Source organism: Plecotus auritus (genome assembly GCF_963455305.1).
Source record: "Plecotus auritus genome assembly, chromosome: 11".
In the NCBI taxonomy this organism is placed as follows: domain Eukaryota; kingdom Metazoa; phylum Chordata; class Mammalia; order Chiroptera; family Vespertilionidae; genus Plecotus; species Plecotus auritus.
The window spans coordinates 33,448,151-33,462,339 of record NC_137777.1 but is presented as its reverse complement, the minus strand read 5'-3'; the positions used below and the strand labels follow the sequence as shown (position 1 = coordinate 33,462,339).

Below are 14,189 nucleotides of genomic sequence, written 5' to 3'. Positions count from 1 at the left end.
GATCTGACGGTAACAGCAGGGCACTGACCACAGCTTTCAGTCTTATGGGAGGGAGCCTTCACAGTGTCCACTCAAAGCCTGGGAGAGCTGTGACCTTGTGTGGACCTGAGGGCGTCCACATAGACCAGGAGGTGGTAGAAGAGCTTGTTAAAGATGCGGAGTTATCCTGTCTCGGAGGGCATAGTGGAAAATGAGGGGAGCTCGAAAAATACAAGGTAATGAGCTGAAATTCTAGGAGAGGAAAGTGGCCAGAGGGCTTGCATTTGGGGTGGTGGTGAAAGATGGCAAAGGTGAGAGGTAAGACGTGAATTGGTCTCATAGCTCCTGGTGGACTCTTGGCACCAGGTGTGTTGTCACCTCGGTTACTGTAGGATTTTAGGGCGTGTGCAGAGTGTCATCTATACTTGCTTTTTGGTGCTTGTAACCTCTGTAGACAAAAATTTGGCAGAGAAGGAAAGGGAAAAGATGGAATAGTACCTCGAGTTTGTGGCTAGATACAAAGCTTTGCCCACAAAATGAAGAACCTTTATAGACAGAAGGAGCCAGTAATAGTTATTGAGTGCTGCTATATGTAAGAACTTACTTGATACTGTATGGCTTTCTGAGTAAGAACAACACGGGCGGTATTAACTGACTTACATTGCACTCTGCCCTGTTCTAAGGTATCTGTTTGACTTAGTCTTATCTTCAACCCCATCGCTTTTGTCCTCCTCACTGTATAGATGAGGCATAGAGGTTAAGTAAACTTGCTCAAGGCTGAAAAGTGAGTCAGAATCAGAACCCAGGCATCCAACCCACATGATCTTGCTCCTGAACCAATGTTTTATGTGGCCCTACAACATTCATGTGCGGACCCTTCATGGTTATCATGTGACAGAGATGCAGGAAATGAAAACAGACCCCCAACTCTGGGCAGATATCCAAATGCTACACCACGGTTAAACCAATAAAACAAAGAAGGGCCCATGTCGGCTTTTGCACTCAGGAACACAGTTGCCTCAGGTATTTTTTCCCTCAGAGAATTTATTTTCTGTTTTTAGAGCCTACCTCAGGAATGGCAAACACTTGGAAAATAAAGTCTTGATTATTGTTAACTGATTGGCATGTCTTAGATTGTGCAGATTTCTTCTCTCTTTTCTTTCCTCCTTGATGCCTTTCCACTAGCATGGTTCACAATTGAGTCACATAGACAGAAATAGAGAATACAAATATGGTGGTAGCTATTCTGGCGCCTTAGAGGCCATTCCCTAAAAACTTACGTGGAAGGAAAAAAGCGAATGATAGCAATGATTATCTGAGCTTATAGATCCTCTCCCCTGTCACTGTGCTCCATTATCCTGGACCAATGAAAGTTGGTTGAAAAGTGGAAATCAGATTTCACTTATCATTTTTAAATGTAAAGTCAAGAATACTATATGTAAGATTAAAAAAAAAGTCTCAAATTCCTTGGAGCATTGTATACAAGCAAAAGATGTCACGATATGTTTTAAAATAGGAAGTCATGAACAGCATATTATTATTTGAGAATACAAAGGTGATTATAGAAATTATGTGCAGTTGTAATCAAGAAATGTCCTGATATCGGTGACTTTAGCCTATAAAAGCACATACCCACTTTTCTGAGTTAATGAAAATTTTCAACATTGATAAAATCTTTATAATAATGATCTAGACATGTCAGATGTAAAAATGGGAGAGTTTGGGCAAGTGATGAGTAATTTTGATTCAGAAGCATCCTTGAAACTTTTGTATTGCTGTGTTAGATGATTTGACATATTTGTAGCCTTGTACACAGCATGATGAATTTAGATGGGTTCTTGGAAATGTCCAAGAACATATCTAATATTTGATTGTGCTATAGCTTCTGTTACAGCTTCAGTTACCTTCAGTGAATGTTGACCTGGTTATTCATGAAAAGGTCATTGATTTATTCCCCAAGAAGGAAATTCAGGTGGACTTGATCCTCGCTTCTGTAATTAGTTATTTTGAGCAAAAGCTAAGTATTTAATACGTTTGTGGTTAATGGTATATGTTTTATATATTTCAGATAGGAAAAGAACATGTGGGCCTAAAGGCTGTGACTGAAATCCTCCAGGATATTCAGTATAAGGTAAGTCACTGTTTGTTTTTTTTAAATATATTTTATTGATTTTTTACAGAGAGGAAGGAAGAGTGATAGATAGTCAGAAACATCGATGAGAGAGAAACATCGATCAGCTGCCTCTTGCACACCTCCTACTGGGGATGTGCCCGCAACCAAGTTACATGCCCTTGACCGGAATCGAACCTGGGACCTTTCAGTCCGCAGGCTGATGCTCTTCCACTGAGTCAAACCGGTTTTGGCTAAGTCACTGTTTTAAAGGACATAAAAATCCTGGTTGTCTAAGAGGTCGGTTCCCAAAGGCCACCCTCAGGCTGGAGGATTCACTAAAAGGACTCACCGAAAACTGTTATTCTCATGGTTGTGGTCTAATGCAGCGGAAGGAAACAGATGAAAACCCAGTGCAGTGAAAGGCTCATGGGCATAAGTCCGGAGAAACCAGGCACAGTTTTCGGGTGGAGTGGCATCTCCCAGCAGTGATGTGGCGTAACACATGTGAGGTATTGCCAGCCAGAGAACCTTACTTGACCTTGGTGTCTAGGGTCTGCATGCCTGTGTGACTGACCTCAGCCACTCTGACCCGAGCCCTTCCACCCCGACCCTCTGCTGAACTAGATATTCCTCATAAATCACATTATTAGGATCAACTTACCTGGTCAAACTGGTACAACATGGGCCAAGGCCTCTGGCACAGACAACACTCTTTAAGGCAGAGTATTCCAGGGGCTCAGAGATGGTCAGCCAAGAGCCAGCCAAGGGCCAGTCTTTTTTTTTTTTAACAGATATTTCTTTAAAAAATATTTTTTGAAAAAAATGTGTTGTTGTTTTACTTTTCCATTACAGTTGACATACAATATTATATTAACAAGGGCCAGGCTTGAAGACAGGCCATTTTTTGAAATGTGAAGATTTGAGCAACCCAGGCCTGCTGGGTGAACACTTTCCGCCCATTGGTTATAGGAAAGTTGTCTAAACAAAACGAATAAAAACTATGGCAACCTTACCTCACAGTACTTCTGTACAAAATAAATAAATAAATAAAGACAAGTACACATAAGCCATAGGATAATGTATTTCACAGAAGGTGATGAAGATTGATTTGATCCTGCAGTGACTCAGCCTAGCATTGCTGGGAAGCCAAGTTCTGTTGTAAACAGTGCCTTTATGCTTCCATTAAGTCAATAGAATCTCAGTGACCTTGGAGGCGACCCAAAGCCAATTCTGAAATCCATCTGGGAATGAAGTCTGATTAGCTCTATGCTAGCACAAGCCCATTTCATCTTGAACCAGACAAGAGCCTCTAACAGAGAGAGACCTGAGCGCCTCAGAATGGATTCAGGTACCAAGGGAAAGCACCGAGTAGTCAAAGAAGCTGGTGAAAAAGGGTGTGAGGACACATTTTTGACTGACATTTGTCTGATAGAAATTAGATGGAGAAAATTTCCTTTATTTCTTCAGCTAATATGACGTAAGTCAGGAGGATGGTGGGAGTCAAGTAAGCTGGATTCTTTTTTAAAAAAAATAAATATATTTTTATTGATTTTTAGAGAGAGGAAGGAAGAGGGATAGAGAGAGAGAAACATCGGTGAAAGAGAAACATCAATTGGCTGCCTCTTGCATGCCCTGCACCGGGGATTGAGCCCACACCCTGGGCATGTGCCCTGACTGGGAATCGAACCAGTAACCTCTTGGTTCACCAGCTGATGCTCAACCACTGAGCATACCGGTCGGGCAAGCTGGATTCTTTAATGAGTCAAAGAGTCTCTAAAAGTAAGGAAGAGACGTAGAGGTTAGGCATTAACTTTCTCTGTTATGTCTGCATTCACAGAGTAATCTTATAAGAGATATCCAACTGCCGTGACATGTCTGTCTGCCTCAAAGGCCTGAGCAATTTAAATAGCACTATCTTGTCTAATAAAGAGGGAATATGCAAATTGACTGTCACACCATAACGGTCAAGATGGCTGCGCCCACAGTGGAGGCAGGGATTCCATAACACAAGATGGCTGCACCCACAGCAGAGGCCCAGTTCCCATTATGAGCCTTAACGAGCAATCAGCGGGGACCTGATGCTGCACCCCCTGCCTGGTGGGGCTTGACAGGGGACCTCAGGCCGCGCCTCCTGCCCCGGCGCCAGGCTGGGGGACCTTAGGCCACACGCCCCGCCCAGTGGACCTTGATGGGGGACTTCAGGCCATGCCTCCCGCCTTGCAGGGCTTGACGGGGGTGTAACTATTTTCTCTTTTTTCCGAGTCCAGCTCGGCTAAAGAGTGAGTCCAATTCCTGAATAGAGGCGGCTGGGGATTGAGAAATAAAAGAAAGAGACAAGACACAGAGATAGAAAGAAAAGCTGGGGCTGGGTGGACTGCTGCCCTCTTCTGATGGAGAGATAGTGACCCAGAGCTGATGCAGTGTGTTTATTTTATACCCCCAAATACCAGGAAGTTTCACCAAAAGGTCAAGACAAAGGAGATTATTTGCATTCTTGAGTAGGCCCTGAGCATTCCAGGGATTCCAGGCCTTGAGGAATCCCTGCCTCCACTGTGGGCACAGCCATCTTGACTGTTATTGTGTGATAGTCAATTTGCATATTCCCTCTTTATTAGATAAGATAGTGCTATTTAAATTGCTCAGGCCTTTGAGGCAGATAGTAGGCCTGATTTAGATATCAAAACCCACTTCCCCACACCATGGGCTGAAATGAAGGTCAAGCTGACAACACCCTTGCCCTTTTGGCAAGACGTGTTCCCAGGTCGTGGCTTTGCTGATGACAATAATTAAAGAATGCCCTTGTGCCTTCCCTGGGGGCCCTCTACATCTCCCCTATTTTTCATTTTTAAATGTAGCTTCTGGACATCTAGTTGGAGCCTTCAGACTTGAGATCGCAGGAGCTTGCTGATGACTGAAAAAGGAATCCAATTAGGTACCAGGCAGTGTTTTTTAACATATTCCATGGATTAAATTTTTTTAAATCATCTGGCAATTCTTTTGCCAGTTTTGCTGGAGATATAATTTCACCATGACTATTCTGAATGGCTTGCACATGTTTGTGTAGCCGCACTAGGTCTATACTGATATTGTTATGATGCCATATTCCATGTAGGTGCATCTTGATTTTATTCCAATCCCATAGAGAACTGTTATAGCAGGCTGAAGTCACACAAATATATGTAAAAGCAGGATGGCATTGCAGCTGCTGTCTAATCGTGATACTTTCTAATTGATTACCTAGTCCTATCACTACAGCTTCCAAAGCATTTAGCTTTGTTTCTAGCGTTTTGTCTATATCTTCTTGATCATGAAATGTAGTTGAGGTGTTCTGAGCCAATTCATTGACAAACTTTGCGTTCTGGATGCTTTGGGTCAAAGCAAGAGAAGCAGTCACAGCAGATGCAATAACAGTAACTAGGGTAACAATACCAAAAAGAGTAAGTCCCAAAGCACTCTTTTCCCGGGACAGTTGATTGTGTAATTCCTGCAATGCCTGGAGGCCCACATCATGATACCATTTTTCTGTTATGTTGGTAGGAAGCATAATAAAAGAAGACTGCTTTAAAATTAATATATCTTCATTCAGGTCATGCCTGGAAACATAGCTGGTAAGGTTACAGTAATGGCATTGGACAGCATAATGGGTGTCCAATCTGGTGATATTCACATTTCCAGTCACCAATACATATGGGGGCTGGACACAGGCTCGTAAGCCATAGCAAGGGCTCAATGTGCATGCTCCTTTAGTATTAGCTAAGAAAGAGCCAGTAAAATTAAGAAAGTCAAGAGCAGCGGCTAAATGCCACAGATCTTTCTGTAAATTTCCTATTTTTGTGGTTAGGGCAGCCGTGGGCAAACTACGGCCCGCGGGCCGGATCTGGCCCGTTCGGCTGTTCTATCCGGCCCGCAGAGCCAAAAGAGCGGAGGGTTCTCTTGCTCTCCCCTCCGTTCCTTTACTTTGAATTTATATTAGTTCACACAAACACTCCATCCATGCTTTTGTTCCGGCCCTCCGGTCCAGTTTAAGAACCCATTGTGGCCTTTGAGTCAAAAAGTTTGCCCACCCCTGGGTTAGGGCATTACCTACAAAACCTCCTGGTGACATAGGCTCGTGATAGGGATATTTAGCATCAAGTCTGTGGGACCATTCTGATACATACAAGTCAGAGCCAGAAATATTACGTCTCACTGGTACAGGATTGGCGCAATCTTGCCATTGAGGAAATGCTCCCAACTCAGTAGTGGTTCTATTAGGGCAGGAGGAGAGCGGCGGATGCTTATCAGACAGCCATTGGGTGGCCTTAGGAAATCCTAGTTTAGTAACTGTCTGAACATGTTTTCTCATATCCCAGGGGCCTTCAATGTTAGCAATGTTTGTGTCTCCATAGGACGTCTTATTTTCTTGGCCAAGCTGCAAACATCCTGAAGTCCCCCCTTTTGATAAACAAATAGGGAGCTCCCCACTAAAGCCATTATAAGTATAATCACCTTGGGAAGAAGGAGTTATATGCTTGTCGGAGCTACCCCCGACCATATTAGTGTTGTTAGTAAACACTGGCACTGATTCTCCGGTCCAGGTGGTTGGATTGATCATAGGGGATCTGGAACATAAGTCCAGTAAGTTTCTGCTGCAGCCATACTTACCTGGCAGCTGACAAGTGCCATCATAGCAAGAAAAAGGTTGGAGGGGGTTACCTGAACCCCCTGTTCTTTCACCACTTGCTGAGCATCGGTGGTCAGCTTCTTCAGTTGACCCCATGTGGGGACACTAGCTTCTCGGGTGGTCTTGGCCAGCTGCCTTCTGCTTCTCTCCTTCTTTGGGGCTGGCGCTGGCTGGCATCATCACCGGAGGTGTGATCTTCAGCTTTTTGAATGGTGGGATGAGTTGTTCTCCCAGGTCCATGGTCGTGATGCACTGCTCGCTCTGGCACCCAGATGGGGTTAGATTACAGGGGTGGGCAAACTTTTTGACTCGAGGGCCATAATGGGTTCTTAAACTGGACCGGAGGGCTGGAACAAAAGCATGGATGGAGTGTTTGTGTGAACTAATATAAATTCAAAGTAAAAGAGCGGAGAGGAGAGCAAGAGAACCAGATAGAACAGCTGGATCCGGCCCACGGGCCGTAGTTTGCCCAAGGCTGGGTTAGAAGCACCTTCTGGAAAGATACAAACGTGGCCTCTTCCCCACATCATTACTGGATCTGGCCCTCTCTACTGCCCTGTTTGTAAGTCCATGCTGGCAGATGCCACTAGGCTGCTGTGTGACCCTCATCATCACAATTTAAAAAATTTAAAGTGTAAAGGGCGTGATTTAACTGATTCTGTGGAGTAGGATTATACCTCTCTCCCCTTTCTGTTTTTGTAATTGAGTCTTTAAAGTTCGATTAGCTCTTTCTACAATTGCTTGTCCCTGGGGATTATAGGGAATTCCTGTTTTATGCATAATTTGGTATTGCTTACAAAATTGCTGAGAGGAGGAGCTAGTATAGGCAGGTCCATTATCTGTTTTTACCTCTACGGGCCGTCCCATGACTGGAAAAGCCGCTAGGCAGTGGTTGATTACATGTTTCGCACTTTCCCCTGTTCGGGGAGTGGCAAAAATGAAACGTGAGCATGTGTCTATAGAGACATGGACCCACCGAAATCTGCCAAATTCAGGCACATGAATAACATCCATTTGCCAGATTTGATTAGGTTTAAGTCCTTGGGGATTTACCCCTAATGCTGGCACAGGGAGGTGGATAACACACTAAGGACATTGCTTGACAGTTTGGCGAGCCTGCTCTCGGGAAATATGGAGTTCCTTGTGCAAGGCAGAGGCATTTTGATGATGCAGGACATGTGAGGCCTGTGCCATGGAAAATGGAGTGGTCTCCTCTCCTGAGGCCACGAGGCGATCTACTTCCTCATTACCTGCAGCCAAGGGACCCAGAAGGCCAGCATGGGATCTAATATGGCCAATAAACATGGGAATCATCGTTTTCCAATAACTCTTTGCAAGGTGGTAAACAGGTGGAACAGTTCTTCAGAGTCCGTATGCCCAGTGGTAGCAGTTTCAGTAATTGTAGCCATTCCAACTACATAAGCACTGTCACTGGAGATGTTGACCGGCTCAGAGGCAAAGTTTTCTAAAGCATAAATGAGAGCTTGGACTTCTACTTCTTGTGCAGAGGAGTAATTTGTCTGAATTACGTTAGAACTCTTTACACTGTGAAATCCGGCTTTCCCTGAGCTGGACCCGTCAGTAAAGATGGTTAGTGCTTGAGGGAGAGGTTGCTGCTTAACTGTTTTTGGAAAGATAAAAGTTATAACAGACAAAAACTGTAAAATCTTATTAGCAGGATAATGATTTCCAATTTGACCAGGATAGTTAGCAAGAGCTGTTTGCCCATTAATAGAGTGTTGCCATAGCCAACTTTGCTATGCTGTGGTAAATGGCACTATAATGAGGGAAGGTTCTTGCCCTACTAATGGAACTAGTCTGTACCGTGCTTTCGCTATGAGTTGAGAAACTAAATCATGAAAAGGTGTTAATACTTTGGTTGGAGAATGGGCCAGGTGGAGCCATTCTATTATTCCTGGGTCCTGCCAAATGACTCCCGTGGGACTGTGAGTAGTAGGGAAAATTAATACCTGAAGGGGTGTAGTTAAGTCTACTCTTGAAAGCTGAGCAGCTTGAAGGGCAGCTTCTGCTTTGGTTAAAGCAGTACCAGCTTCAGCAGTTAATTGTCTAGGACAGTGGTCGGCAAACTCATTAGTCAACAGAGCCAAGTATCAGCAGTACAACGATTGAAATTTCTTTTGAGAGCCAAATTTTTTAAACTTAAACTTCTTCTAACACCACTTCTTCAAAATAGACTCGCCCAGGCCATGGTATTTTGTGGAAGAGCCACACTCAAGGGGCCAAAGAGCCGCATGTGGCTTGCGAGCCACAGTTTGCTGACCATGGGTCTAGGAGAATATGGTGAGGAATCTCCTCCAAGAATACCATACAAAGGAGCTAAATCTGCAGTAGTCAATTTTAATGAAGGACGGATCCAATTAATGTTCCCGAGTAATTTTTGAAAATCATTTAAGGTTACTAATGTATCTGTCCGAATTTGTAAACGTTGAGGATGCACAGTATGTCCTTCAATTAAACTGCCTACATATTAAAAAGGAGACATTTTCTGTACCTTTTCTGGTGCAATACACAGCCCCCTCGTTAAGAGAGAGTGTTGTAAGTCTGCAAAAGCTTTATGAAGAGTGTCCACATTCTCATGAGCCAACAAGATGTCATCCATATAATGGATGATGTATGCCTGGGGGTGCTGCTGCCTTATGGGGTGGATAGCTGCATCCACAAAGTCCTGGCATCGCGTAGGACTGTTAGCCATTCCTTGCGGCAGCACTTTCCAGCAGTATCTCTTCCCTGGCTCCTTAAAGTTTATTGCAGGGACACTGAATGCAAATCGTTTACAGTCATCTGGATGCAAAGGTATAGTGAAAAAACAATCCTTTAAATCTAGAATAAGTAGTTCATAATTGAGAGGAATAGCGGTAGGTGAGGGCAGGCCCGATTGAAGGGGGCCCATAACCTCCATGGTCTTATTTATTGCTCGGAGATCTTGCAAAAAAGTCTCCAGCCACCTGATTTTTTCTTAACTATGAAAATGGGTATATTCCAAGGACTATAAGTAGGTTCAATATGACCACCTTCAAGCTGTTCTTGTACTAGAAGTTGTGCTGCTTGAAGCTCCTCTCCACTTAGGGGCCATTGATCAACCCAAACAGGGTCGTTAGAGAGCCATGTAATTTTTGCAGCAGTCTTTTGGGTTGGAGAGACGACCAAGGCCCCTAATGAAAAGGCTGTGGCTCCCTGTATCCTAACCCTCTTCTCCCTTGCTGGGTAGACGTGGGGATAGGAGATAATCTGCCTTGCTGCCTTTTGTTTAGTCCTTTAACAGGATAAAATCCTTGATTTAACATTGGAGCTGTAACCACAGCATTGGGACTCATTAGTAATACACCCATTTGTTCTAGAATGTCCCTTCCCCAGAGGTTAATAGGTAAATGATCGAGCACATAAGGTGTAAAATATCCTGTATGTCCCTCTAGATCTTCCCATCTTATGAGCTGCACACTCTGTTGAGGCTGAGAGACTTGGCCAGTGCCTTGGTAGTGGCTGTATTAAGAGGCCATGCAGGGGGCCAGTGCCCGGAGGCAATCACTGAAACATTTGCCCCTGTGTCTATTGTTCCTAGGAAAACTTTCTCATTTAATTTTAATTCTAGCTCTGGGTGCCCTCCTTTAACTAGCTGCACCCAGTACATTTCATTAGAGGATCCAAATCCTCCTTCTCCCCGAGGCTCTGTGGAGAGAAGTTTCCCTGCTGTATGATAAGGCAAAAGTATAATTTGAGCTATCCTAGTTTCTGGAAAAAGTTGACTTATGGTATTTGGTTGTCTGTGCTATAACTTTAATTTCATCAGTATAGTCTTGATCTATTACACCTGGTAAAACTTGAAATCCTTTCACGGTTAAGCTACTTCTTCCTAAAATAAGTCCCATGGTGTGCTTAGGTAATGGTCCATAAATCCCTATAGGGATTGCTTGTGGCCCCATATCGAGAGTTAGTACATATTCGGTGGTGGGACGGAGGTCCAATCCTGCACTCCTTGTGGTGGCGTGGTAGAGGCCCCTGACAGTGGGCCGATCGGCTGGCCGGGATGGTACGGCTGTGCCGGGGTGAGCGACAGTGCCCCTACTGTTTGGCAGGGCCGGGGCCAGCCCCCCCTTGCCGTTTCCCTGATGTGGGTCAAGAGGCTGCCATCAATGTCTCTCTGGGAGCCGCAGTCCTTGGTCCAGGGTTTCCCCTTGCAGCAGCGAGGACAAAGAACTGGCTGCTGAACAGGGAGACTAGGAGCGGAACTTCCCTGTCCCCCTGAGGCAGCCCGTTGCCTGCAATTTTTTGCAAAGTGATCTGGCTTCCCACAAGTGAAACAAGTCCTTTTTTCTTTGCTCCCTGAATGGTCCCTCTGCAGAGTCTTCTTCAGTGCAGCAGCCAAAGTCACTCCCTGAACATAGGAAGGCCCAATATCAGCACAAATACAGATGAACTCAGAAATTGACCCCTTTTCCTGTAGGGGCGTAGAGCCTCCTGACATATTCTATTGGCATTCTCAAAAGCCAGTTGCTTCACTAGTAGAGATCCCGCATCAGGATCTCCAACCACTCTGTCTACTGCCTGAAGCAACCGTGCCACAAAGTCTTGATAGGGCTCCTCTGGCCCCTGTGTAATTTTAGCAATGTCCATGGTTTTTTCTCCCTTAGTGGGCAACTCCCTCCAAGCCTTAGTGCCACAAATATTTATCTGCTGATAAACTTGCAAAGGAAACATCATCTGAGCCTGTAAGCTGTGATATGTCCCAGTTCCTACTAACATTTCAAGAGTGTTAGGCTCACCATGTTGTTGATTTTTTGCCACTTGTTCTGCACTAAATTCAATCCAATTGGATTTCCGCATTAAATAATCTCCAGGGGAAAGACAAGCCTTAGCCAGTGTTTGCCAGTCAAGAGGAGGCAGAGCTTCGCTATTTACAGTGTCAAGCAAACTCAAGACAAAAGGAGAAGTGGGGCCGTACATAGAAACAGGTTTTTGACCTCCTTGAGGGTTTTAAAAGGAATAGGCTCGTGCACTCGTAGTATCTGCCCTGGGTTGGTAGGGTCTGGCCTTTCTACCACAGGATACATTGAAATCCTGTAACATCCTCTCCAGCTCGTCTTGCCTCCCGTAAGGTCTGCTGTAAAGGGGACAGTATCGGCACAGAAGTTACTTTCACATTGGCTGTGCGCCGGCTTCTAGCCGTAAAGGCCTGGTGGCTAGGGCCATTTTTGCAAAACTGCGAGCAAGATCTTCCTCATTATCTGAATCATCCCGCTCACGGTGATGCTTGCCTCTCTTTTCCTCAAACTCTAGCTCCCGCTCATATTTAGGAGGTAAATCTTTGTCAAGCGGGCTCTTAACAACGGTCGCAGAAACAGTGGGCGGAGTCGGAGGAGGCGCAGAGTGGGGAGGTGGTATTTTTAGAGATTCTCACTCCTCCACTGTAGGCTGAAGAGCCTTGGCTACACCCTGCTTAGACATTCTTAAACTTTCCTGTGCTGGATCAAGACAATCACGAATCAACGGCCATAGTGTAAACGTAGGAATAGGAATCTTCTCTGGACCTTCAGTGAATCGGTCACGCAACTGCTTTCCAACCTTTTCCCACATTTGAATGTCGATGGTTCCCTCTTCGGGAAACCAGGGGCACGTTTTATTAATAGACATTAAGAAATCAAGAATCTGACTACGCTTAACAAAACATCCTTGAGCTTTGAGCATAGTTTTAAGCATTTGAGAGCAGAGATCTCTTTCCTGAGACCCTGAATTACCCATGTTTTACACCAAGTTAATACAACTTGCAACAATCTGCTCCTTACCTTATTCTGTGGTGCACACACTTCTTGGAGCGACCCCCTCGCCTCTTGCCTCTGTACTCAGCCAGACCATGTGGGCCCCAGATGTAACTATTTTCTCTCTTTTCCGAGTCCAGTGCGCCTAGAGAGCGGGTCCAATTGAGGCGGCTGGGGATTGAGAAATAAAAGAAAGAGACAAGACACAGAGATAGAAAGAAAAGCTGGGGCCGGGTGGACCGCTGCCCTCTTCTGATGGAGAGACAGTGACCCAGAGCTGATGCAGCGTGTTTATTTTATACCCCCAAATACCAGGAAGTTTCACCAAAAGGTCAAGACAAAGGAGATTATTTGCATTCTTGAGTAGGCCCTGAGCATTCCTGGTGCTAGGCTGGATTTAGATATTAAAACCCACTTACCCACACCATGGGCTGAAATGAAGGTCAAGCTGACAACACCCTTGCCATTTTGGCAAGGTGTGTTCCCAGGGTGTGGCTTTGCGGACACCACTGGGTTCAGCTGACAATAATTAAAGAATGCCCTGTGCCTTCCCAGGGGGCCCTCTACAGGGGGAGTTCAGGCTGCGCCCCCCCCCCACACCTGGCAGGGCTTGATAGGGGACCTCAGGCCGCGCCCCTGCCCTAGCACCATGCCAGGGGACCTGAGGCCGCACCCCATGCCCTGGTGGGGCTTGACAGGGGACCTCAGGGTGCACCCCCCACCTGGCAGGGCTTGATGGGGGACCTCAGGCTGCACCCTCCACCCTGGTGCTGGGCTGGGGGACCTCAGGCCGTGGCCCCCACCTGGCACCATGCCAGGAGACCTGAGGCTGCGCCCCATGCCCAACGGGGCTTGACAGGGGACCTCAGGGCGCACCCTTTGCCTGGCAGGGCTTGATGGGGGACCTCAAGGCATGTCCCCTGACCCATCCCGGGCCGGAGGACCTCAGGCCATGCACCCCGCCCCAGGCTGGGGGACTCAGGCTGTGCCCCCTGCCCTGGCACTGGGCCTGGCAACCTGAGGCCACGCCCCCCAACCCAGCGGGGCTTGATGGGGGTGGGGCCAGCTGGGTCTGGATCTAGCCCAATGGGGGTGGGGCCGGCCGGGTCTGGGTCTCATGCGATTTTGAGGCGCATGTGGGTGGGCGGGGACTAGACTCTGATCCCCATGGTGCACCCTAGACTCTGACAGGAGGAAGATTTTCATACACATTTTACTAATTTTCTTTCAACTCTAACACTTCTATTATAGAGAAAGGGCAAATAGCAATATTAAAATATTTCATTTAATTAATTTCCTTTTAATGTGCACGAATTTTGTAAACTGGGTCACTAGTTTATAATAATGGCTATTAATATGATTATTGAATAAGGGCACAAATACTTTCTTTTTTCTCCCCTAAATATATTTTTATTGATTTCAGAGAGTAAGGGAGAGGGAGAGAGAGAGAGATAGAAATATCAGTGATGAGAGAGAATCATTGATTGGCTGCCTCCTGCATGCCCCTCCCTGGAGATTGAGCCTGCAACCTGGGCATTTGCCTTGACCAGGAATTGAACCTTGAACTCTTGGTTCTTAGGTTGACACTCAACCACTGAGCCACTCTGACTGGGCACAAATATTTTATTTGAAAATGAAATTTAGCTTTGATAAAATTGAT

The 14,189-nt window shown here is 45.7% G+C and overlaps 1 protein-coding gene across 1 annotated transcript in view; it reads left to right on the top strand.

Annotated features, from left to right (window-relative positions):
- Positions 1-14,189, top strand: part of CA8 (carbonic anhydrase 8) — a 99,356-nt gene that overhangs the window by 52,114 nt on the left and 33,053 nt on the right. Inside the window, exon 5 of the mRNA XM_080647028.1 lies at positions 2,048-2,110. Within this exon, the coding sequence (XP_080503154.1) occupies positions 2,048-2,110 (63 nt within the window). The remainder of the gene's footprint in view (positions 1-2,047; positions 2,111-14,189) is intronic.